Source organism: Lathyrus oleraceus, chromosome 7 (assembly GCF_024323335.1).
Source record: "Lathyrus oleraceus cultivar Zhongwan6 chromosome 7, CAAS_Psat_ZW6_1.0, whole genome shotgun sequence".
In the NCBI taxonomy this organism is placed as follows: Eukaryota; Viridiplantae; Streptophyta; class Magnoliopsida; order Fabales; family Fabaceae; genus Lathyrus; species Lathyrus oleraceus.
In genome coordinates, this window is record NC_066585.1 from 527,100,532 (window position 1) to 527,125,380 (window position 24,849).

At 34.6% G+C, this 24,849-nt stretch overlaps 1 protein-coding gene across 4 annotated transcripts; it reads right to left on the reverse strand.

The window, feature by feature from the left end:
• Positions 1–1,890: 1,890 nt before the first annotated feature.
• LOC127107847 (disease resistance protein RUN1) lies at positions 1,891–13,390 on the reverse strand. 4 transcript variants are annotated; one of them, XM_051045178.1, is made up of 8 exons: positions 12,941–13,390; positions 11,148–12,267; positions 9,892–11,008; positions 9,119–9,573; positions 6,945–8,052; positions 6,435–6,707; positions 3,137–3,934; positions 1,891–2,697 (listed from the first exon to the last, which is right to left on the reverse strand). In XM_051045178.1, exons 2-8 carry the CDS (start codon positions 11,726–11,728, stop codon positions 2,131–2,133), a joined length of 4,899 nt encoding a protein of 1,632 aa, XP_050901135.1. In that variant the 5' UTR covers positions 11,729–12,267; positions 12,941–13,390; the 3' UTR covers positions 1,891–2,130. The 4 variants fall into 4 exon arrangements, with proteins under 4 accessions (XP_050901135.1, XP_050901133.1, XP_050901134.1 ...); XM_051045176.1 differs by lacking the exon at positions 12,941–13,390 and adding an exon at positions 12,431–12,612; XM_051045177.1 differs by lacking the exon at positions 12,941–13,390 and adding an exon at positions 12,352–12,476.
• Between the last annotated feature and the right edge of the window lie 11,459 nt (positions 13,391–24,849).

Consider the following 24,849-nt stretch of genomic DNA (forward strand, 5'->3'; position numbering starts at 1 on the left):
ATAATCAACACATGCTTGCTCAAGTTGATGCAACCGTTGACCATACTCAACCTCATCACTAGCCCAACCAACTTCCATCCATAATGTGTCTATCGTCTTTTGCAGGTCATTCACCACATGTTGTTTGCATTTGGCACCAACGTTTTTGTTAATGTAAAATCTACATAGCAAATTAATCGATCTGGGAAACACAATTTCAATTGCTTTCATCAAAGCAAGATCTCTATATATCAAAATCACTTGTGGACACAAGTCTTTCTTCACAAACAACTCTTTTAGTTTCTCCAATACCCAACAAAAATTCTTTGTCTGCTCAGACTCCTTATACGCAAATGCAACAGCAAAAGTCAACTCGGTTGATGTCATGCCAACAATTTCAAACAAAGGTTGTCTATATTTGTTTGTCTTGTAGGTGCTATCCATAACTAACACAATCGAAAAAATATTCAACAACTTAACTGAATCAGGATGGATCCAAAATATCTCTCTCACAACTTCCGAGTCATCCTTTTTTCTACTCCAATAGACATAGCCTGCATCCTCAATAAGCTTAAACAGATGTTGTATCTCACTTTTGGGACCTCTTATCTCTTTTTGTATCACACTCTTATGCTTGTATACTTGCGTAATCCGAGTGACATTCTCAGGATCTCGGTCTTGCAAGGAAAACAATATATGTCTAGGTGGTACATGTCTCTTTGTCAAATCAGCGACATGTTGCTTCTCATCTGTGGTCAACCTACCAATAAAGGAATGACCTTATAATCTATCAGGTAAACCATGATTATGTAACCCATATTTTACATCAGTCTTCCAACCAGATCCATCTTTCGTCGGAGTCGACCTGATTTTAAATGGGCATCCACATTTCTTGGACGCACTTTGGGTACCACTATCAGTACTCTTGTGTTTCCCACCTTTATCACAACCAAATATTAATTTGTTACTTCTCCCTCTCTTCCATATTTCAGTACTTAAACGACTGATAATAACAGTTACTTTATTATCGATTCCAACCTCTTTAATCCATCTGATCACCTCTTCTCGTGTACCAAATTTTTCAGTCGTTATAAACGCATCAGAAGTATCTACGCATATTTGGGGAAGATTTTCCATTCCTGCACAATAATTTTTTTTTAAAAAAAAGAGCAAATCGGAACACTTCTTGAAAGAGTTCCGGTGTGTGTAACTTTGTTTACTGGAACTCTTTCAAGAAGTCTTCCGGAACGTGACTTTTTTCTTAAAGAACTGGAACTCTTTCGTGAAGACTTTCGGTTCATTACTTTGTGTGTTCCGGATGTCTTTTGTGAAGTCTTCCAGTTTGGAAAAAATACATACCGGAAGTCTTTTTCCAGGAGTTCCGGTGCGAGGGTGAAACGTGTAATTTTTGAAAGTTTCAACTGAATGGTAAAAATGAAATGGTAAATTGGTTAAAACTAGTTAAGGGTAGAATTGGAATTTTTAAAAAATTGTAGGGATATGAGGCTAAATGTAGGGGTACGAAGTAAAATTTTCTATTATTCACTTGCATTAGTGGATGAGTAAAATTTTCTTCTAAATAAATAGTGGTCATATTATGGCATAATAACATTAGTCTTTTCGCAAATCAATTTGCAGAGGTGAAAAGTAAAATGTTCAACTTTTTTTTTTATTTGTATAAAACTATTAGTAGCTCAAATTTCATCTTACCAAAAAAAGAACTTTGTGTTCGTCCTCCTTTTCATAAGAATAAAAAAACTAATTAAAAAAAATTGTAAACAGAAAATGCCAAAATAGTTTAACTACACTTTAATTTTTAGTAAAATTTATGTTTAGGTTATGTTTTTTAAACAAAATTGATAATCATAAAAATCGCCAGTTTTATAAGAAACGAGGCAAAAAGTACCAGAATTAATACCGATCGAGTTCAGCCTCCATTGGAAAAGATTTTTGCAACAAAATTTTCTATTAATTACACTAGGGCTATGACTCAACATCTTATATGAGAATTTTAGCTTTAGAAGTATCTCATAGACGCTCAAAACACAACAGTAACAAGTTGGACATTACTACTCTCTAGTATATGGATTCGGCCTCTTACTTGTATACTACTCTTTTAACTGTGAGGATCAAGCATGGTAGTGTTTCCCATTACAGTGTTTTCATGTCTCCCCTCTTTCTCTTTCTATACATTATGCATTCGTGTTTATCTTCACTTGTATTTTCATCTTGAGCTGGACCAGTAACACTGTTGTCAACTGGCACATCAACATTATCACTTTCAGAAACAATAACATCCTCCTCGTCTACTGCATCGCAGAGTTCCATTTTTGTGTTGATTAGTTCATCATATAAGAGAGATATCGTTGTTTTCTCTACAATGAATCCCTCCCCAAAGACAACCATAACCTCTACTTTGTTACCAGGTTCTAGATTTGATGTTATGGTCTGCCAATCCTCATTGCCAAAAGAGGTTAGTGTATCACTTTTATAGGTCTGAATGGTTGCCTTTGTATAGTTTATGATCAACACACCTTGGCAACCTTCTGATGTTATCTTGTCCGGGGAAGAGTAAACTACGAACAGCGTCATACTCTTCAGGAAACTCCCCTTCATTGGAACATCAAATGATACAGAACAACTTTTGCAACTGAAGGTAAACCAATTAGATTTATTGTCTGAGGGGAGCAGAAACGAACCCCAAGTCCCATCTGCAGGCTGACAATGAACAAATGTATAAATGGCAAAAGTTAAGGATCAGAGGAAACAAGTTCATTTTTGTTATGTAATTTATTTTCTCATCCCTACTTAAGATATATGAAATGATATATTCTCTTTCAGTTTCCCATATATATGATCATCTAATCACAGTAGGAAAAGAAAAATGAAGCAGTCTTATAAAAGAACAGTAAAATGGTAATACTTTTTTCATGAAAATGTAATTAGTTTGTTGTTTAAATCATGTGTGAATTAATCATGAAGTTATTAACACTAACTTCACAAACTACTAATTTAAATATAGTTTGAAAACTCTATGAATTAAATTGGTGTCAAAATCAAATTAAGGATGACATAATATGTTAGAAAAATACAACTTCAGAAACCAAAGTTCCAGTTTGCTTCTAATAAAATAAATATGCGGAAGAGATATTCAAACCTGAAAAATGCTCTCTTTTGTCATTGTTGAAACTGGGCATTTTGTTCCCATTTGAATTAAGAGAGATTTCAAGTAATTCTTGGACCTTGAAATGTGAACATGACCAATGCTATCATCAATTAAAGGAGTAGCATGTATATCAGAGATCTGTGACGCAGTTGCAATTGCACTGACTTCCTTTTTATAACAATTTGTGGCTTTTAATACATCCAAAAATTTTGCTACATATTGATTCAGTTGTAGTTGTGAGCCACATTCCACACAAAGAACTCGAAGCTTTAGAAGATCCTTGGAAGTACCAAGAGATGAGATGAACAGCGATGTCTTAACTCGGGATATCACATTATTTGATGGTGACATCCAAGACCAAATGATAGAAGGAAATACATCCCGTGAAAATCCTTTAAAGCCACACAGGGAAATATATCCAATCCTTTTTGATTTTACAATTGAAAAGGGAACTTTTGTTATAGCAGTCTTATCCGCAACCAACGTTGTCAACGATTCCATTTGTTCCAAGTCCTCCTCCAATTTATCAATCATGGAACATCCTGAAAGAATCAAAGTTTCTAGAGATTTTAATTTATAGATGTTTCTCGGAAGTTTCCGAAGACCTGTGCAGTCTGTCAAATTTATCAAAAGAAGTTTATGGAGAGACCCAATGCTATGGGAGACCTTAGACAAACTTGGACAGTCTTTGAGTATCAACTTTTCAAGATTAGGCAAGAATGAAAACTCCGGGGTTTTGGTCAAATCCCGAGAATGGCTAAGATTAAGAATTTTTAGATTCTCTAGCACCTGCAAGAAAATAAAATACCACAAGAGAATTGTAAGAGAAGCGTAGCGGAAAAATAGATTGGAATTTGGAAGAATGACATTGGGATGTATCAGTCACTTATTTGTTTGGTGTAAATTTTGTTGATCCCTAAAGGATGGTTTATGCTGATATCAGTATTTATTTTGCTTTGAATACTAAAGTTAGAAGCAGTATAAAATTTGTGAAAGTGACAACTTGAAATATTTCAGTTAATGAAAGTCTTTGTATATACAAATTACTTCCCTAATCTGTCTATTTTTTTACCATTGAAAGTGAGGTGTATTTTTCAATCCCTTTGAATTACAGAATGATACCGGAGAACTTTTAAAATGGCCCCTTTTCCAATCAAGTTCCACGACGATCAACTCACCAATGTCTTTCTCTATTTATTCTAAACCTAAACACTACGAATTATTAATATAATAATTATAATAATTACTCACTAACCCTCCTAATAAATTAATTACAATTACAAAACTGAAGAGTCTAACAATACTCCGACCCTAAAGATTCACCTTGTCCTCAAGGTGAAAGAATGTATCCTCCTGGATACCATAACTTAAAGCAAAAAGATTGAGTTATACAAGAAATAAGATAATTTCCTCCTGGATCAAATTTGCTCACTGTTGTCAATTTTCTCATGATTGATTGTTGGGATGACGGCGACGCCACAGTGGAACTTTCTCTTTCCTAGATTTTATCTTAGGAACAACAGCAATCACCATGTGATATCAGACGTTTCGAGGTTTCGGTAACTAACGGATGTTGGCCGAACCATTGTGACAGTGGTTGTTTATTTAGTTCATCACCGAATCTCAATTCTCTCATTTTCGTTGATGCAGAATTTCCTTAAGTGTGACAGCAAAGATGACGTCGGCAGATAGATGAACTTGGACGGGACCGTGACATGAGTACCTTGTACTCCACCTTGTACTCCTCCTTGTCCAACTCTTCATCACTTCTTTGAACCTTTACTTCAGCCTGTAGATGAATTTGTATTTTTCACTACGTCGCCCTCACGATCTAATTTGGTATCTACTGCACAATCTTCTTTTTTGCCGTATTTTTGGATATGTGTACCTTCAACTTCATCACCAATTGTTTCTTCAGATTCAGATGCTATTAGTTTTGGATTCTTATCATGAATTTCATCTCTACCTCTGTTTCTGTACTTCATTTTCTGAATCCAGCTGATATTCCCAAACTTCTGGTTGGAATTTCTTGAGGATGGCCTTTGAAAATTTCCACCAACCAATTTTTGGATGGCTATCATTCTAAGAAATCCGCCAATCAAGAGCATCTCCTCTCAATGCAAATGCAACAGCCCACCCAAACTTCATCTCTTCACTCATTCTTTTTTACCCAAAATATTGCTCAGCCTGGATCAGCCACCAATAGGCCTCCCCTCCATCAAATCTGCAGTCATATTCATGCCAAAATTTCTAGCACACTGGCAAATCTTCTTGGATCAGAACTGCCCTGATACCAGTTGATAAAAACTAACTGATATATAAAACAAAGTAGGAAAGATCCCTTTGAATTACAGATTAGTACCGTAGAACTTCAAAGGTCTGCACCTCCCTAATTCTAGAATGGCCTCTTTTCCTATCAAACTCCACGATGATCAACTCCCCCAATGTCTTCCCCTATTTATCCTAAACCTAAACAACAACAACAACAACCAAGTCTTATCCCACTAGATGGGGTTTGCTACATGGATCAACTTTCGCCATAATATTCTATCAAAGACCATGCTTCTATCCAAATCATTAATCTCGAGATCTTTCTTAATAACTTCTCTTATAGTCTTTTGGGGTCATCCTCTTCCTCGAATTGTTTGTCTTCTCTCCATCTTCTCTCGTCTCCTTATTACATAATCTACAGGTCTTCTCTCTACATGCTCAAACTACCTAAGTCTATTTTCCACCATCTTCTTTACTATAGGCACTACCCCGACACTCTCTAATATTTCATTTCTAATTTTATCATGTCGAGTCTTACCACACATCCACCGCAACATCCTCATCTCTGTTACACTTACTTTATGCTCGTGTTGATTCTAAACTTAAACACTCTGAATTAATAATATAACAATTATAATAATAATCCACAAACTCTCCTAATAAATTAATTGCAGTTACAAAACTGAAGAGTCTAAGATAGACATGACACATTTTCCGCGTGTGTAACAGAAGTGTGGAACAGAAGCATTACATGACTTGTGGACATAGATGTCAATTAATTACACATGTGCAGTTAACATGTCATGGCTACCATTAATTAAATCATGACATCAGTGGAACATAGTTTTACTAAACACAAAAATCACAGACAGAGTACTACAGCAAGATAGAATAGGAAGGAAGAGTTTTCACTACTTCTCAACTCAAACTGATACTTGTTTTGTAAAACTGAACTACACAAAATAAAGACCTAGATATGATGCAATAATAAATTTAAATTTATTGAGAGTTATAGTACCTTGCTCTTATTCCATATTTGTTTAAGGTTACTATATTTTAATATGACGGCAACTAGACTTCCTTGCTGAAATTTTGCAGGAGCGCAGGTTTCTGAAAATCCATGCCAGTACAGCCATCTAAGATCTGTTGTAAAATTTTTATAATCTCCTTTAAGCCGCACCCCAGCAAGTTTAAGCAATCTCAATTTATTCATCTTCTCAAATGCCATGGTATTCAGACTAAGTGTTTTTTTTGGAAACTCCAAAGCCAGACCCTTGATAGCTCGTGTTCCCTGGAATTTAAAAATAAGGGAAACCGAAAAATAAGAGCATAATTTTGACATTTGAAACCCATATAATTATCAAAAACTAAAACAGCCATGAATGAAACTAAACTTCATATTTCTAGTGATAATTAAGAATCCAAATGAACGTTAATGATTGATTCATCAATGTTTAGTTATTTTCCTTTACTGCTGTATTTTTCAGTAACATATATAAACCATAGAAGTTCACTAATTAGTAATTACCTTATCATTTGATAATATATCAACCACTTCGTCACAGCGCCACAGCCTACTGCGGTCCTCAGGATCAAATGGTGACTCTTCATAAATTATTTGTCTTCCCATGTCTCTCAATAAATCATGCATTCTAAGCTTATTTTTATTGTCGAGAGTTACAAGACTTCGCTCTTCAAGGACTTTAATTCCAATATCAGCAAACAATCCACACCCATTTAATATTTGTATTACATCACTTCGATCCATCCCAATAAAGAAACAAGCTATATCAAGGAATATTTGTTTCTCTGTAATATCTTTTAAACCATCAAAACTTACTTTTAGCTTTTTTTGTACTTCATCATGGGGAATACATTTGAGTTTATCCAAAACTTTCTGCCACACTGTTATTTCACAGTCAGACAAATAGGACCCAAGGACTTGAAGTGCTAGTGGCAAACCCCCAGCATAAGCAATTACATCTGTTGAATGTGTAGCAAAATCTTCTATCGGACTTGATTGGTTGAATGCATGCCAACTGAAAAGCTCAAGAGATTCACTTTCCCCCATTTCTTCTATTCTATACACCCGATAATACACTCCACATGATTTAAGAAGATGCAAATCTCTTGTTGTAATGATTATTCTACTCCCTGGACCAAACCATTGGTGGCTTCCACACAAAGCCCGTAGTTGATCCAATTCACTCACATCATCAAGCACAAGAAGTACCGTATTTTGGGAAAGTCTTTCCTTCAATATATTTTTCCCTGATTCAATGTTATGTATTTTGAATGTCGTTGTCTTGTAAACATCAGAAAGTACCTTTTGTTGTAGAGAAACTTGATTGGTATGTGTCTGCCAAAATTCCCTTATGTTCAGAAGGAAGCTCCTTCCCTCAAACATGCTCCCAATTTGATTATAAATGGCTTTGGCAATCGTTGTCTTACCCATACCCCCCATTCCCCATATCCCTAGAATCAAAACATCTTCCGATTTTTGGATATTTAGTAGCTTAGTTGCTGCTGTCACACGAGATTCTACACCCACGGGATGTTCAGCAACGAATAACTCTTTCCTGTCTAGCAAACGAGTAACACATTCAACAATATTCTTGATATCTGCACTTTCATTCCTATAAAATATGAACCAATGAAAAGGTGCACAGTCAATTGTATATATAAGGCTACAAGCATTCTCCAATGTGCGCTATCATAAGTGGGAGAATTATATATCAGTTTACGTGCATAATTTTAGAAGAGAAAATGCACGAGCTCTGTTTACGAGTTTGGAGGGGAGGGGAAGAGAGAGCTTTAAAAAAAGAATTTTAAAAAAAATAGAGAAATCTTTAACATTATTTAAAAAAATGATTTTGTATAGAACAATAAAAGAGTGTTTATCATTAACATATTTGTAATTTTTGAAATACTATAACAACATAAATTATATTTGAACAATTTATCTAAACCTTCCAAAACCCTCCAAACTCATCCTCCAATACAATTTTTCAATTCCCCAAATTAAAAGGATTTTGGTTTTTGAAATAAAATAAATCTCCCAGAACCTTCTCAACCTAAATCTTTCCATTTTTTTCACTCAGTCTTTCCCTTTTTTCCAAGTCTTTCCCTCCCTTTCCCTCCAAACTTATAAACAAAGTCTTAGTGAAGTATCAATGCTATTACTGGTAAACCAAGAATCACTCTAGTCACTAGTAAGCCTACAAAATCGCGTGCAAGTTTTGATATAATTAGTTGTGAAATAATAGAGGAATGATATTAAGCCTCAAATATTCTTCTCCAATATAATTTTGTTGTAGTAAAAACCCACTATATCCTTTAGTTCTGTGAGTGATTCAGTTAAAATTCCACCTTGAGAATACCACCAACCTCATGGCTTCCACAAATAACTCATAACATCAACAATTGTAGAAATGCTGAATGGAGGATAAAACAACACCTACCTCTCTGGGAAGTTTCTATCTAGATAATATCATAAGAGAAAATACTAGATATTAGATTAAAAAAAAGATTTTATATTATATTCCGACGCGGCTGCGATGAAACAACCATAGATGTAGCGCGATGAGGAAAGTGAAAAAGACGATAGAAGAGAGTGAATTAGTCTTCATCTATACAAAAGCTTAAGAATTTTAAAGTATCAAAACAATATGCTAAGGAGAAACAGAAAATAAATCAATTAACCTGGAATTTATGAGTACAAACCCTGCTATGCTACCAATATCAAAGAGCTCTCTTCTCCAATTACTCTCTGTGGATACATCCACTGGGATTGTTGATATAAGTTCTTTAAAAGCTTTTCCAAACTGACCTTCTTGACGACGTACCTCTGCGGGATCTACCTCATAGAACACTGGCACAACCACCAGACCCAAGGTTCTTCTAATTTCCATGATCCTTTCCAACTCTAGCATACACCATCTTGAATTAGCATAATTTGTAGACAAAACAATAATAGAAATTCTAGACAGTCCGATTGCTCGCAACAGTGACATTGAGATCTGATCTCCTCGCTGAATCTCATCATCATCTCTGAAAGCATAAATACCCGCATTTTGAAGAGAGGAATAGAGATGTGACATGAATTTTGCACGACTGTCCTCCCCTCTGAAACTCAAGAACACATCGTACATCTTTGGCTGAAACATCAAAGAAAATAATAGCTTAGATATATGGTTGCTGATATTCCTGGTGCCACATATACATCATAAACTATTAGGCTACCAACAAATTATTTTGTTACTAATTTCTAACTCACAGTCATACTAATTTGCTTGCAAGGTTCTCGAGGTGATTATGAAAACAAATTTTAACAAACTGATTTCGTTAATGTCATTTGCTTACTTTCGTGTGTGTGTGTGTCTGTGTATATTTATATATATTGGTACCAAAAAATCATACACTAAGGATACATAAAGCTGAACTAGCCTCAAATTCAAATATAGATTACCACTCACCTGATTAGTCATATTACTTGATTCCTTCTTAATGATATCTCTTGCCATGACTTGTAGCATAACATGGATTTCAAGCTTGTTGTTATTCTCATCAATAGTTACAAAGCTCTTGTCTTCAAGGAGACTTATTTGAAGAGCTGCACTCTTTGTTGACCTATTCAATATTTGGAGCACATCATTTTGGTCCACCCTGTTAAAGAAACATGCTATATCAAGGAATATTTGTTTCTCTTTATCACTCAAATCACTAAAACAGTTTTCTAGATCATATAGCAGGTTTCGAGATGGAATGGAAAATCTTTCTAGACTCCTCAACACACCTTTCCACTCATGTATTTCCTGTCCAATCAACGAGATCCCAATTTCTTTAAGAGCGTGAGGTAATCCCCCGCAATAAGCAACTAATTGTTCAGCAAGTTCACCAAAACCTTCTGGGGGAGCTGCAGGGCTGAATGTATTAAGATCTACCTTTTTATCGAGATCAGCAAATTCTCTTAGAGGAGATGTTGCTTGTCTGAATGCATACCGATTAAAAACCTCAAGTGATTCACTTTCATCCAGTTCTTTCACTCTATATATATGGTCAACTCCATGCTCCTTGAGTATATGTCTATTTGTTGTTGCGATGATTATTTTGCTACCAGGACTAAACCAATCCCGATTTCCGCACAAAGCCTTTAGCTGCTCTAATTTATCAACACCGTGAATTATAATAAGCACCCTTTTATGTTGAAATCTTTCTTTTAAAATCACTTTTCCTGATTCAATTGTAGGTATAACTACATCAGATACTCCGCCCATATCTAAAGCAAGATTCCTTTGCAAAGCAAGTTGAGAACTACTATATCGCCAAGCAGTACTAACGCCAAAACAGCTCTTGTGTTCAAAATAGGGACCAATCTGATCATAAATAGCTTGGGCAATGGTTTTTTTACCAACCCCTGCCATCCCCCAAATCCCTATTAGTAGAGGACGTTTTGATTGCTTCAGCAATTGAATCACATCTCGAGCACGAGATTTTGCGCTCGCCGTATATAAAACATGAGAGAAGCTATTATAGGTGCGTAGCATATGAGCAACATATTCAACTACACCGTTAATATACATAGTATTGTTCCTGAATTAATATATCAATGATAAATGATTAGATGTATAACTACAATTGTCCAACATATGCTTAGTTAGGTGTAAAATAGAAAGGCCATAAAGTTGGAGTAATACAATTTTAAATTCAGCAAGTTTCAACTTTAAATTACCCAGATTCAAAATCATCGGATTCTTGTGCATATGTGGTAGCTTTACTACTGATAGTTGCCACCCAAGTCATGAACTTATCTTCCTCTTTAGAGATTTCCTCTTCCGCAGAGATTCTATCCACAAAATCATAAAAAGTCTGTCGAAACTCAATTTTCTCCGTGACAAGAGGCCGGTAGAACACGGGAAGAACAATGGGACCATCTCTAGTTCTGCAACATTGAGTTATTTTCTCCAACTCTTGAAGACACCATCTTGAATTAGTATAATTCTTTGAAAATATGATTACAACAACATGGCAATCTCCAATTACATTCAGATATGAGGTTAGTATTTCTTGATCTTGACTATTAACCCTCGCTGGATCCCAGAAAACCGCAAGTTCAACGTCTGAAATAGCGGCATAGATATCGCTAGCAAGAAAATCCGCATCTTCATAGTAGAAACTCAAGTACACATCATAACTCTTCGTATTTGGGTTAATAATATTAGAAAATGTGTTATCGAACTCATATTCGTTGGGGCTTTCGATTTCGATTTCGGATTCGAATTCGGTTTCGGAGGAGGAAGTGGTGGAAGACATGGATGGATTTTTGATGAAAAGTGGTGAGTGAATCAGAAATTGCACAAGGAGAAGAATAAGAAAGGGATTGAAATGAAATGATTGAGGCAAAAGTCATGGTTGCTTAGTTTATGTAATCGATGAATTCTCAACAGTCAAAAGTCGTCTGAATAAACTATAGATAGAATTATTACTTACACTTTGGGGCTTCTGCAACGCACGACTAAAGAAAAACCATTATTATATCATAAAATATAAAGTTAGGGTTTATGATTATTTTGAATTGACACACAAACCCTTAAAACTACCGCATTACCGTCGAGCAGATCTCCGGCAGTTTTTCAATCACGCCACCGAGAAGGACGACGCTGTAGCTCTTCTTCCTCCTTGGATTATAGTAGTAGTGAGAGAGATGAATTTGAAACTGCACAAGAAGAGGAAAAATTCAAAGAGAAATGAAGTGAATAGTATTTGAATCAGGAAAAGTGAATGATGAAATGATTCTTGAGTAGTGAAAGTCTTAGTTATCTAGAATCTGCACCAAGTGTCATGGCTAGAATCTGCAAAACATGTGTAAGCACTTGATCAAAGTCAATTCTGTGAATCTATAAATTATCATGAAAACGATTTATTTAGTAAAATACCAGTAAACTAAACTAGTTCTCACAAACATTACTTCCACTTAAACACATTTATATATAAATTCAACGAGGAGAAACTCACTAATGCAATGATAGGGGTTGAAGAACTTGCTTAAAATAGGAGGTTGATACTGTCTATCTGCACTTCAAAATAAATAAATATGTTTTTGGAAATTTTCTGGAGAGGCATTTCTAAAATAAATTTATGAGAAAAAAAATTATGAAAAAAAATTATGCTCCGACGGTATAAAATATTTTTACACTATCAACGAATCAGAGACATGTATCCCGTCAAATCATATGTTTAATTTTAAAATATTGGTATGATATGACAAAACGTTATCATTCTATTGAATGATGGTGTAAAAGTGTTTATTTCGGCTGTCAATTACCTTTTCAAAAATAAAATTAGATCAGAAAAACTTTTGAATTAAGAAATTTCCTTAATTAAATAGGCTTATATACTCTTGTTTTCTTCCTATGCAATTTCAGATTCATCACTCTGTTTGACCTAATTTTCATCAAATCCAAACCATGTCTTCTTCCATTATTTATTACTAATCAAAAGAGGAAGATGAGCTATGATGTCTACTTGAGTTTCAGCGTGAAAGATCCGTCTACTTTTGTTTTGAAACTCCACGGGGCTATCTGTACACTTGTTAAAGGATCTCTTTGTTTTCTTGGATCATACCAAGCTTCAAAGTTCATATCACGAAACAACACCTTCAGAATCATCGCTTAAGGTAATTGAAGACTGCAAAATTGCTGTAGTCATACTTCAGCGAGTGTAAAATCCGGAGTGCAAGATGTGATTCAATTGTTGAAACAATCCAAATGTCCTTTACTAGTAGGGATATGGGGGATGGAAGGGATTGGTAAAACAAACATTGGCCGAGCTATATATGATCAAATTGGTCCCTATTTTGAGGACAAGTGTTTCCTCAATATGGTTGGGACAACTTGGGAAGAAATGAATGGTCGAGTTTCTTTACAAGAGAAACTTGTTTGTCATGTCAACAAAGCCACTGATGTCGAATCAGGAAAAGTAACTTTAAGAGAAAGACTTCGACATAAAAGGGTACTTCTTTTACTTGAAGAAGTTACTAAATTGGAACAACTAAAAGCTTTGTGCGGAAGTAGTAAATGGTTTGGTCCAGGTAGCAAAATAATCATCTCGATAAGGGACACTGATTTGTGTTTCATTAAATACACATAACCATATCTACTCAAATCATCAATAAATGTGATGAATTACTGAAAACCTCCTCTAGCTAGTATGTTCAATGATTCACATAGATCAATATGTATGAGGGCCAAAAGATCATTAGCTCTTCCATCTTTTCCTGTGAATGAATACTTTGTCATCTTTCCAATTAAATAAGATTTGCATGTCTCATTTGATTCTTAATCAAAAGAGTCCAAGAGTCCATCTTTATGGAGTTTGGAAATGTGTTTCTCATTTATGTGGTCTAATCGATAATGTCACAGGTAAGTTGGATTTAACTCATTAGGTTTCATCCTTTTAGTATTAATGTTATAAATAGACATTTCAAGATGAAGGACATATAGTCCATTGTTCATTTGTGTAGTAGCATAGAATATATCATTCAAATAAATGAAGTAACAATTGTTCTTTATAAATGAAAAACCAAACTTGTCTAAATAAGAAACGGAAATAATATTCTTGCTAATTGCAGGTATATAATAACAGTTCTCTAACTGAACTATTAAATCACTAGGTAAAGTCAATACATAATTTCCTACGGCTAAAGCAGCAACCTTTGCTCCATTGCCAACTCGTAGGTCAATTTCATCTTTTGTCAAATCTCTACTCCTTTTTAGCTCATTCACATTGGTACAAATGTGAGAACCGCATCCAGTATCTAATACCCATGATGCAGAAGTAGATAAATTAATTTCAATAACAAAAATACCTGAAGTTGAAGTCTCTACTCCATTCTTTTTATCTTCCAGATACTTTAGGCAGTTTCTCTTCTAGTGCCCGGTCTTATTGCAATGGAAGCAAGTGTCTTCCTTTGCTATGCCTCCACTAGGCTTCAAAGCAGGAGCAGTGGGTTTGAGTTTGGCAAATTCCTTGCCTTTCCCTTTATCACCCTGCGTGGTGGGTCTTTTGTTCTGTCTCTTTCCATTTCCGATCATCAGAATGGACTTCCCTTTTGACTTCAGATTCTGCTCAGCAGTTCTTAACATGACTAGCAGTTCAGGAAGAGATTTTTCCATATCATTCATATTGAAATTAAGGACAAATTGACTGAATCTATCTGGAAACGATTGCAAGATCAAATCAGTCGCAAGTTCCTTTCTGAGGGGAAAACCCAACCTCTCAAGGTTCTCCACATACCCAATCATCTTGAGCACATAGAGACCTACAGGGGCTCCCTTAGCTAACTTGTCTTGAAAAAGAGTTTTTGAAACTTCAAACCTTTCATGCCTTGCCTGCTCTTGATAGAGCATCTTCAGGTGTTCGATCATATCGAACGCTGCCATGTTCTCATGTTGCTTTTGCAACTCTGAGTTCATAGTAGCTAGCATGAGGCAAGCAGTTTCATTGACATCATCGACATAGTTCTTATAAGCATGTCTTTCTACCTTAGGTGCAGAACTAGGAGGTTCCTCTTCAGGAACAGGTTTCTCCAAAACATACAACTTTCTATCATGTTTGAGGACAATCCTCAGATTTCGGTGTCAATCCAGAAAATTTGTCCCAAATAATTTTTCCTTATCAAGGATTGATCGTAAAATGTTGTTAGAGGTGTTTGTTGTCATGGTAATCTACATGAAAATAATGAAAATATAAGTATCAATAACATATTTAATTAGGCTTTTAATTAAATATGCTCCCACTATTTTACTCAAAACAAATGACCCTCACCATTTGATTCGGAAAATCCCGTTGAAAGATTTTCTAGTGGGTCGAGATCCACATTTCACTTTGTTTTAAGTCCGCGTAGGCGGATTACACAAAACTAGGTTATTTATGTAGGAACTCTTTCCAATTGTATCTGATACAACTCTCGAATATTTTAGTTGGGTGAATAACTCCTTATTCCAATCCATCACATGGATCATTTCCAACTCTTGCTTCTAAACATATACAATCTTATTATAATTTGTTTAGTTAAGTTTGACTCATTGTTTTAGCAATTGGATATTACGATTATCCCATCGCACCTTACTAATATAGAATATGCACCTCGCGTAGGCGAAACCTACATTATTCGATACTAGTATTAATGAGTGCTAAAACTTGGAAAACATAAACTTAATATTTAATTTGAGGGAATTTGCAATTATTCTGATCTCATCGGCTTATTTATCATATAAATCGTCTCTCACATGCATCAACATACATTCAGAATGAAACAGTTATGGCCCATAGCGCAGTTGTTCTCCCAAGCCAATGAGAGAACCTAAGCTAACCTAATAACGATCTAAGCTTCTCCAAGCAAGATCTTCAAGGTTGTCCTCCTTTGATATTGTATTCTTCTCTTTCTTTATAATATTACATTACATAAAAGAAACTCGTTTTACATACGAGGGAGTGAGATGAGAAAAAAAGTTATATTAAGAGATTAAAAGAAAGGCATGACACGCAAGTCGTATTTTAAAATCCCAAAACAAAATAAAGGAAAACTAAGACCATAACCGATCACCACAAGACAATAATAATAAACACATTATTATTATTATTAATTTAAATTCTGTTAATTAAATAAACCAAATTAAATTTTGGCGACTGATCACATTACGTAGAGTTAGTCGAGGGTTCCGCTGCCCGGTCAGCACTTGAAATTGACGTCGATTTTCGCATCAACACTTGATACTTTAAAGCATAACTCTTGCGCAGTCACAATCCTAATCGCATAACTCTTTAACAACACAACTCTTGTACCGTCATGAACCCTAATGCACCAATTTCAGACCATCAAACACACCTCGATTGTTAATTCAGTATGATTGATCAACATGTCATTGCTTTACCATACTAATGTCGGATCAAGAAGCAAATGACCATTGATCGCTCAAAGGAAAAAAACCATTAAGTGTTTGAATGAACGAAACAGAAACAATATATCATATATACCGTATTTTGCATTAGGATTATTTATATTGTATATATAACTTGATCGATCTCAATTGCGTAACCTATGGACGATCGATGTATCGCTGCTTCACCATACTAACGTCAGATTCTGAAGCATAGTCAACATCAATCATCCAAATCGTACACACATGATGCCAAATTTAATTACTCGTTTATTCTTTGATTTATTCTGTCTTTTAATCGTATTAATACAAAAAATACAGAAAATCAACAGTTATCAGATGCATGGTTTCGTAAGTGGCTATGATACCACTGAAGGAGAAGAGCGATCAAAAATGCAGCAGAATTTAAAAAAATTCTCCTTTGGTGATCCTTACAAATGGGCATTATCAGTAATAGAATCATTACCTCTTATGGCGATTGAAACCTTTGATGCAGATCTATGGAGCGATCACGAACGTTGAATGGTGACAACGCCTCTACTTAGTCCACACGAACGAATTCCTTCAATCTCAATGCTAATTGCTATGAATGAAGGCTTTGAGTGTATGTGTGTGTGTGTGTGTGTGTGTGTGAGAGAGAGAGAGAGAGAGAGAGAGAGAGAGAGAGAGAGAGAGAGAGAGAGAGAAACAAAATTACAACTGCACAAATGCTTCAGCACAAGGGTTCTATTTATAGAACCGCTTGTGTGGGCTGCAAGCTAAAAAGCCCACTTAAGTGTATGTGGCCCGTATCTTATGATATGCTAAAATCACTTAAGCGTGTGATACCTTACTATATTTCGTATTCTACTTAAGTACACTGTACCTTACGATGTTCTACAATTAACTTAAGTGCATCGTACCTTACGGTGTTTCTTAGTTACTCTATCTCTCATCAATCCGTTCTTTTGTGTGTGACCCTGTAGGTTTTCGCGACATTAGCAATTATATTAAATCACGTATTTAATATGATAAACAGTGAGCGGTATCTAGCAACACATCACTGCTACCCAAGACACGAAAATATCATGTGATTTGACAAATCCTTTTGTGATAATACTTATATGCACAATTACCCTTTTGCCCTTGTGTCTATATTGAACACAAGGCATAAACCATGTCATCCTTGTCCAGTTCAATATTGGGCCCGTAGACATTTATCCTGTTACGCAGGATGGGCGAATTCCATCTAGGTCACTCATGTCCCTCAGCATGCTTCGTGGAGTACCCATCAACTGTCTTTATGGTCAACTAGTTACGGACAACGTTTGATCAGCAATAAGACACTCGACTCTACATCTAGAGTCCATAGTGGTTTCAGGTCGAAGGGTGGTATACACCATTATCACCATGAGAATAACTTATGACACTTAGCATAAAATTCTATATAGTATTCTCATAGCAGGTCAATCCAATATAAATATTACTCTCAATGTTCATACTTATGTTTAAGACTTGATAACTCCTTATCCATGATCCATGAGATGTGATCATCAGTCTATATACATAATAGTCTTAATGCTTTAATGTTATCCCATTTCACAATAAAGCTCGACTACAGATACTTTAAGAATAGTGTCCTTATGTTTAATGATATCTCATGATTAAGTCACACTTGATACATTAAACAGACTAGCTATTTTAAGGACTTTATTAAACAAACATAATAAAGATTTTTTTTTTATTATTAATAAATAATTTGATACAAGAACTAAAAGTATTGGTCTCTAGGGCTTACACCAACAACAACAACAATACAATTTATAATACAAATGTGAAAGGCATTAACTTCTCCACCAATATGCATGTGGTGACGGTTTTTTAGGCGTCAGAGGTGTTTTACTGATTTATCCATGTCTTTGGTTCCTCTCTAAACTGCGTTCCTCTCTGGACATGAGATTGTCATGGTTCCTTTATGAACTTGACCTCAATGGATCATAGTCCTACTGAACTCCAATATATATATATATATATATATATATATATATATATATATATATATATATATATATATATATATATATATATATATATATATATATATATATATATGGTTATGGTAGAAAACAATAATAGAACTCAAACAATCACCAAAATCATTCTCAAAATCTCATACTCAAATAGGTTCCTCTCTTAAACCATAAGTTCGTCAATTATTAGGTCACACTGTAATTATAATTAATTTTAATAATTATATTATAACTCAAAAGTTATCAACAATTGAGTAAAATTGTATTATTACTCATCAGTTTAAAAATCAAACAACACAATAAAAACATCTGAACAAAGTATTTTATCATTTTGTTATATATTCACAGCTTATCAAAAGTTATAACAATCATATATATATATATATATAATATAATATATATATATATATATATATATATATATATTATATATATATAATATATATATTATATATATATATATATATATATATATATATATAATATATTCATATATATATTCATATATATAATTATATATATATATATATATATATATATATTCTATATATATATATATATATATATATATATATATTCATATATATATATATATATATATTCATTATATATATATATATATATATTATATATATATATATATATATATATATATATTATAATATATATATATATATATATATATAACTCAACCGAGTTCTCAAAGAACTCTAAAAAGTTCTACAACAATATCTAAATCTTAAAGATGACTCTAAAGTGCTCAAAAATACTCTAAAGTGCTAAAAGATGCTCTACTGACATCTACTGACAAGTGATAACTTTAGTGAACTCTAAGGGGCTGGTAGCTTGAATCAAAATTACTCAAAAATAACACAAACGTAACAAATAGACCACTGACACTAAAATTGCTCAGAAATCACCGAACTGACCCCCGAACTTAAAAAATGCTGAAACTGCAGTCGACTCACACGCCGACCGGATGCAAACCGTGTAACACCATATTTTCCCAACACATGATTATAATTGATCAGAGATTTTTTCACATTCACACATAGGATGTTACACATCTCAAAACACACGTCTATTGATCATGTAACACTTAATTTAAATAAACATGTAACACATGTCATCACATGCTCACATTCACTTAGGGTATCATCATAGCGGAAATATTCAATTAGAACACACCAATTTAAATCTTATCATAAATCTAATGTCTTAATTAAAAAGCATTAACTCGTAAGTCTTCTCTAAATGCTTATCACACCAACACATAAAACACAAGAGCATACATGGTCTCTCAGAAATCTCAACATAAAACAAAGAAATCCCTCATAGTGTTACATATCAGAGCAAAACCAAAGCTAAAATAAAGGAATTAAAAGAAAAAACTCCAGGAACAAGTTTTCACTCACAGTAGCGACTCTACTCTCGAATATTTGCACGATGTCCATGTAAAGACAATATTCAAACAAAAAGGGTGAGAAATCACATTCAATAATAACATGCATATACCGCAAGGTAGGATATTGACACATATCATAATCTACACAATCTCAAGTCACAATATATCAATTACATTCTCACACCAACTCATCAATCACAACTTATTCACATAACAATCATACACCAACTACATACAATATTAATCACAACTTATTCACATAACAACCATACACCAATTACATACAACATCAATATCATATGCATATATCTCATTATGCATTTCATACTTAAAATACAACTCTATTCAACTTGATGCAACTCAATGCATATGCATACGGTACCAACGTAATATTTGGTTCTCTTTGGAATCGGGTCCCCTATCTGAACCCATGAGCCCCTCTATGAGCTTGGGACAAGCCATCAGTCCCCTCTCTGAACTAGCAGACATGCCTCTTGACATAACTCTTATTATGCATGATCATATCATCAATATCAATATGTTAATGCCCCTATCTTATCCTAACATAAATGCATTGACAATTCAAGTAATTCCCTTTCTGGATTACATCACACTCAAAATCACAAAATGCACATTATATATCAGTAGTGCAACACAAGCATGCTAATAATTCATCTCAACAAAATTATATTTCAAACATGTAACAATACAACACACGTAACTTAAAATAATTCATAGTCACAACATTCCCGTATTTCATACTTATTCTCAACGCATAACATTTTGTTATAACAACACAACTCAGACACATATAATAATTCAACTCAATAAAATTGTTAACTCACTTTTAACTCCATAATACACACCTCAACATGTATAATATATCAAATCATACTCACAACTCATGAGCAAATTCATCATAGTATTTTTGTTCATGTTACTTCACCAAAACCACAACACATCATCGTATAAGCATAACAATTTGCTAACCAATTATATAAACCATCACAAACATCCCTATAGTAGGTAAATTATTATAAATAAAACATTTTATCAAGCATTACCATGATATAGCCCTGAGCGTTAGCTTTCGAACGCTTCAAACGACACGTCATTTGGACCTACAAATCAAAAGTTATGGTGTAAATCATCGGGTAACTACACATGTGATTTTTGTCAATTATTCGGGTCATCCCCTCATATTCAGCCTATAAAAACATTATCATTTGATAGTATTTCGCATTATTCGACGTCTCAAAACTGAGTATTTCGCATTATTCAGCCTATAAAAACATTATCATTTGATAGTATTTCGCATTATTCAGCCTATAAAATGATAGTATTTCGCATTAATTGGTGGAAAATACATGAGCACACTGAAACAGAATTTCATTCATACATTGACACAAAAAATTCAACACTCATAACAACATAAAATCAAATAGGATCATCAAATTCAGAATTTTCAACAAATCAATTAACAATAATGGGAGGTTAAGGACTCCTCTACCCTACCCTTCATGTATAAACCCTTTTTATCAAAAGTTATTCTTCCCTCTTATCTTAGATTTCTCTTGCAAAATTCTTTCAAGCTCTATCAATGGATACTATTCCTATGTTTTTTCTTACCCTAGCCTCCTTCTCCTCTTTTCCAAGTTTTTTTTACGTACAATGAAACTAATTCCCTTCCCACTTATCTCTTATTCTAATAAACTTATTTTCTCCTAATTTAACTTCTCCTTCTACCCCTAACTTCATAATTACTAGCTTGTCATTAATTTCTCCACGCATTCTTATTTCTTTATTTTATTTAAATAATAAAAATCAAATCATTATTTAACTAATAAAATAATTCTAATTGATTTCCTCTTTCTCTAATTACTCTCTACACCATACCATAAGGTCACACACCCTTTCCCTCTCCCACACTTATCTAATCATTCACATATAATAATCAAATAAACACATAAAGTTCTAATTAAATTAAAATAAAATTATTTACTAAAAATAGGGTGTTACAAATCGCCTGATATGCGGTCGTACAACCTCCGCCTCTGTGCGGCTTCATCTGACACCAACCTGCGCCCCGCAACATCGCACCTCTTACGCGCCGCGACTTCCATCACTGACACAACCCCCCATCAGTCGCCGCCTCGACACCATTTTCCAGTCACATCCATCACGGAGAAGCATTGTTCATCCGCCGACGGCGGTCGCGTCTATACGACGTCGTCGATTTCGACCTCCGTCTGACTTTTCCCGATTTTACGATTTTTGATAAAATTCCAGTTTTCATGAATTTTGACTTTATTACATTTTACGGTATTTGAAAAAAAAAAGACCAAAAGGATTGCAAAGAAATTCATCAATAAACACATACAATACAGTTTTGCATTTATCCCCAAAATATCACAACCTATCATATGAGTCGCAATTTACCATAAAAATATCACAAACTAATCGTACAATGCATCACAAAAATCCGAAAAGGGCATATAATAATATTCACATATTCATACATATTTTCATTAGAGTAACAAAATACAGAGCAACACATCAATCGGTAACCTCAGGGGCTTTGGCCTAACCTCTTCGGTCACCAAAAAGGCCAATGGCCGTGTAATACGAAATGCAGAGATAAGAGGATAATGACCCATCACCATCTTGATTGGTTAAAGTCACCACGAGTAAAGAAATCTCCCCTTAACTCGAAGTTTTGAAGGTTTATGGAATTATTCCTCTTTTCTCACGATCGCTCCAATGTTGCTCTCTTGCCACTTCATATCCGCCTTTTTTCTCAAATCCTAATTTTTCATGTATACGATCAAAATTTTCACATTTGAAAGAGAAAATAGAGAAGAAGTTGTAGTGTGGTCCGGCGGTGCAAATCATCTAGAAAAATCCAATTTTTTTTACCGACAACTACGTCAAGTTTTTTCAGCTAAAGGTTTGAGATGATGAAGATGTTCAAAATATGTTTCTCAGTCATGGACATTTCGGGTTCAACGATATTGAGTTATATATTTTTCTACAATAAAATTAGTTATCTCAGACCGATGATCCGTCACAAGTTTTTTACGAAATTGACAATGGAGAACAAGACAAAGTCGATACCATTGATGAGGAAGATGAAGAAGATGAGATATTTGTTGATCAAATGGTGAACGATGACATTGTCGAGCAAGAGCCATTACCTTCTGGTCAAGTGTATTGTCTACCTTAACACATGTCAAATTTGAACTTGGGTGCATATGAACCATCGCCATATATATTTTACAATTCGTATATGCAGACATAAGGATATTTAAAAGTGGGAGACAAGTTTTGTACAAAAGAAGACTGTGTGAGAGTTATTAAAAAGTATCACATGGAAATCTCAAATGATTATACCGTCGATCAAACTAATGTGATGAGGTACAAGATCTTGTGTCGGAATATGCTCTGCATGTTTCAGTTGACAACATTTTATCGGAAAATGAGTGATTCTTGGGAGATAGGTTCTATGGGTCTAGCTCACACTTGCATAATCACCAATCCGATGCTGGATCATCGCAAACTCAACTCTCAATAATATGCGATAAAACTTTGTTTGTCATTAGCAAGGATTAGTCATTGAAGGTGAGTACAATAATCTTGCATATTTTAATAGGATATAGTTATACTCCCCTGTACAGGAAGGCATGGATAGTTAGGACTAAGGTGGTTGAACGAGTATTCAAAATTTGGGAGGATTCGTAAAAAGAACTTCCACAGTACCTGGTGGCACTTAAGCATTATGCTCTGAGGATTGTTACTATTTTGGAGACCTTGTCGGCATATACCCAGACATGACTTGTGTTAGTGGAAATGAAATATTCCACCGACTATTTTGGGCATATGAACCATGCATCAAAGATTTTGCTTTTTATAAACCTATTATATAAATTGATGGTACATGGTTGTACGGGAAATATAAAGGAACATTACTCATGGCAGTGACACAGAATGGCAACAACAATATTTTTTCAATCGCCTTCACTCTGGTTGAAGGGGAGACTATTGGTGGATGGAGTTTTTTTCTAAAAAATCTCTGATTACATGTTACTCCTCTAACTTATGATTGATTTCAGACAGACAGACATCAATTGAGAGTGCTTATAAAATCATTGATAATGACCGGAAAGATCCTCCTTCTACGCATGTCTACTACATTAGACACATCACCCAAAATTTCATTCGGGAGATCAAAGACAAGACGCTACGAAAGAAGGTTGTGAACGCATGATATGCATTAATAAAGCCTTCCTTCAAACACTACCACAAAGAGATCGGATTGACAAATGCAGATGCAGTATGGTGGATCGAAAATATTCTATTGGAGAAGTGGACCAAGGCATTCGACAATGGTCAATGATGGAGCCACATGACAACAAATCTCGTGGAATCCATGAACTTTGTCTTCAAAGGCATCTGAAACCTACCGATAACCGCTTTGGTGAGAGCAACCTATTTTTGATTAGGGTCACTGTTTGAGACCAGACATTCAAAATGGTGCTCAGTATTACAATCGGGGCAGTTATTCAGAGAAGTTTCAATGAAATTCATTAAGGAGAAAGCTGCAAAAGCTAACACACATGTCGTCACAATGTTTGACCGTCGTAAAGGTTGGTTCAGTGTAGATGAGATAATGGACCATAATGGGGGGGGGGGGGCAAGGGGATATTATCGTAGAACTAGATAGAGGTTTGTGCGAATGCGGAAAGTTCCAAGCCTTCAGTATGCCTTGCTCCTATGTCATAACGACATGTTTAAAGGCTCGACATGACCCTTCCAAATTACTATCTGTCGTTTACAAAGTCATAAACCTATGCAATGTTTACAACAATAGCTTTCCGGTGGTACCAAAGAAATATTATTGACCTGCATATCAAGGAGAGATAGTTTGACACAATGAAAATATGCGAATAAAGAAAAGGGGTCATCCTAACATCACACATATTTGAACCGAAATGAATACAACGAACAAAATGGTAAGATTATGTAGTTCATGTCGTCAGCCCGGACACAATCATACAAACTGTCCCAATGTTGGAGCAAACA

Bases quoted from the DNA above. Each gene is read 5' to 3' on its own strand.
- LOC127107847 (XM_051045178.1), bottom strand. From the start codon at position 11,728: ATGTCTTCCACCACTTCCTCCTCCGAAACCGAATTCGAATCCGAAATC. The intron at 3,935-6,434 runs GTACTATAACTC...ATTTTCTTGCAG, and splicing joins AAATATGGAATAAGAGCAAG to GTGCTAGAGAATCTAAAAAT. The intron at 2,698-3,136 runs GTTTGAATATCT...GTTCATTGTCAG, and splicing joins CAAAAGAGAGCATTTTTCAG to CCTGCAGATGGGACTTGGGG.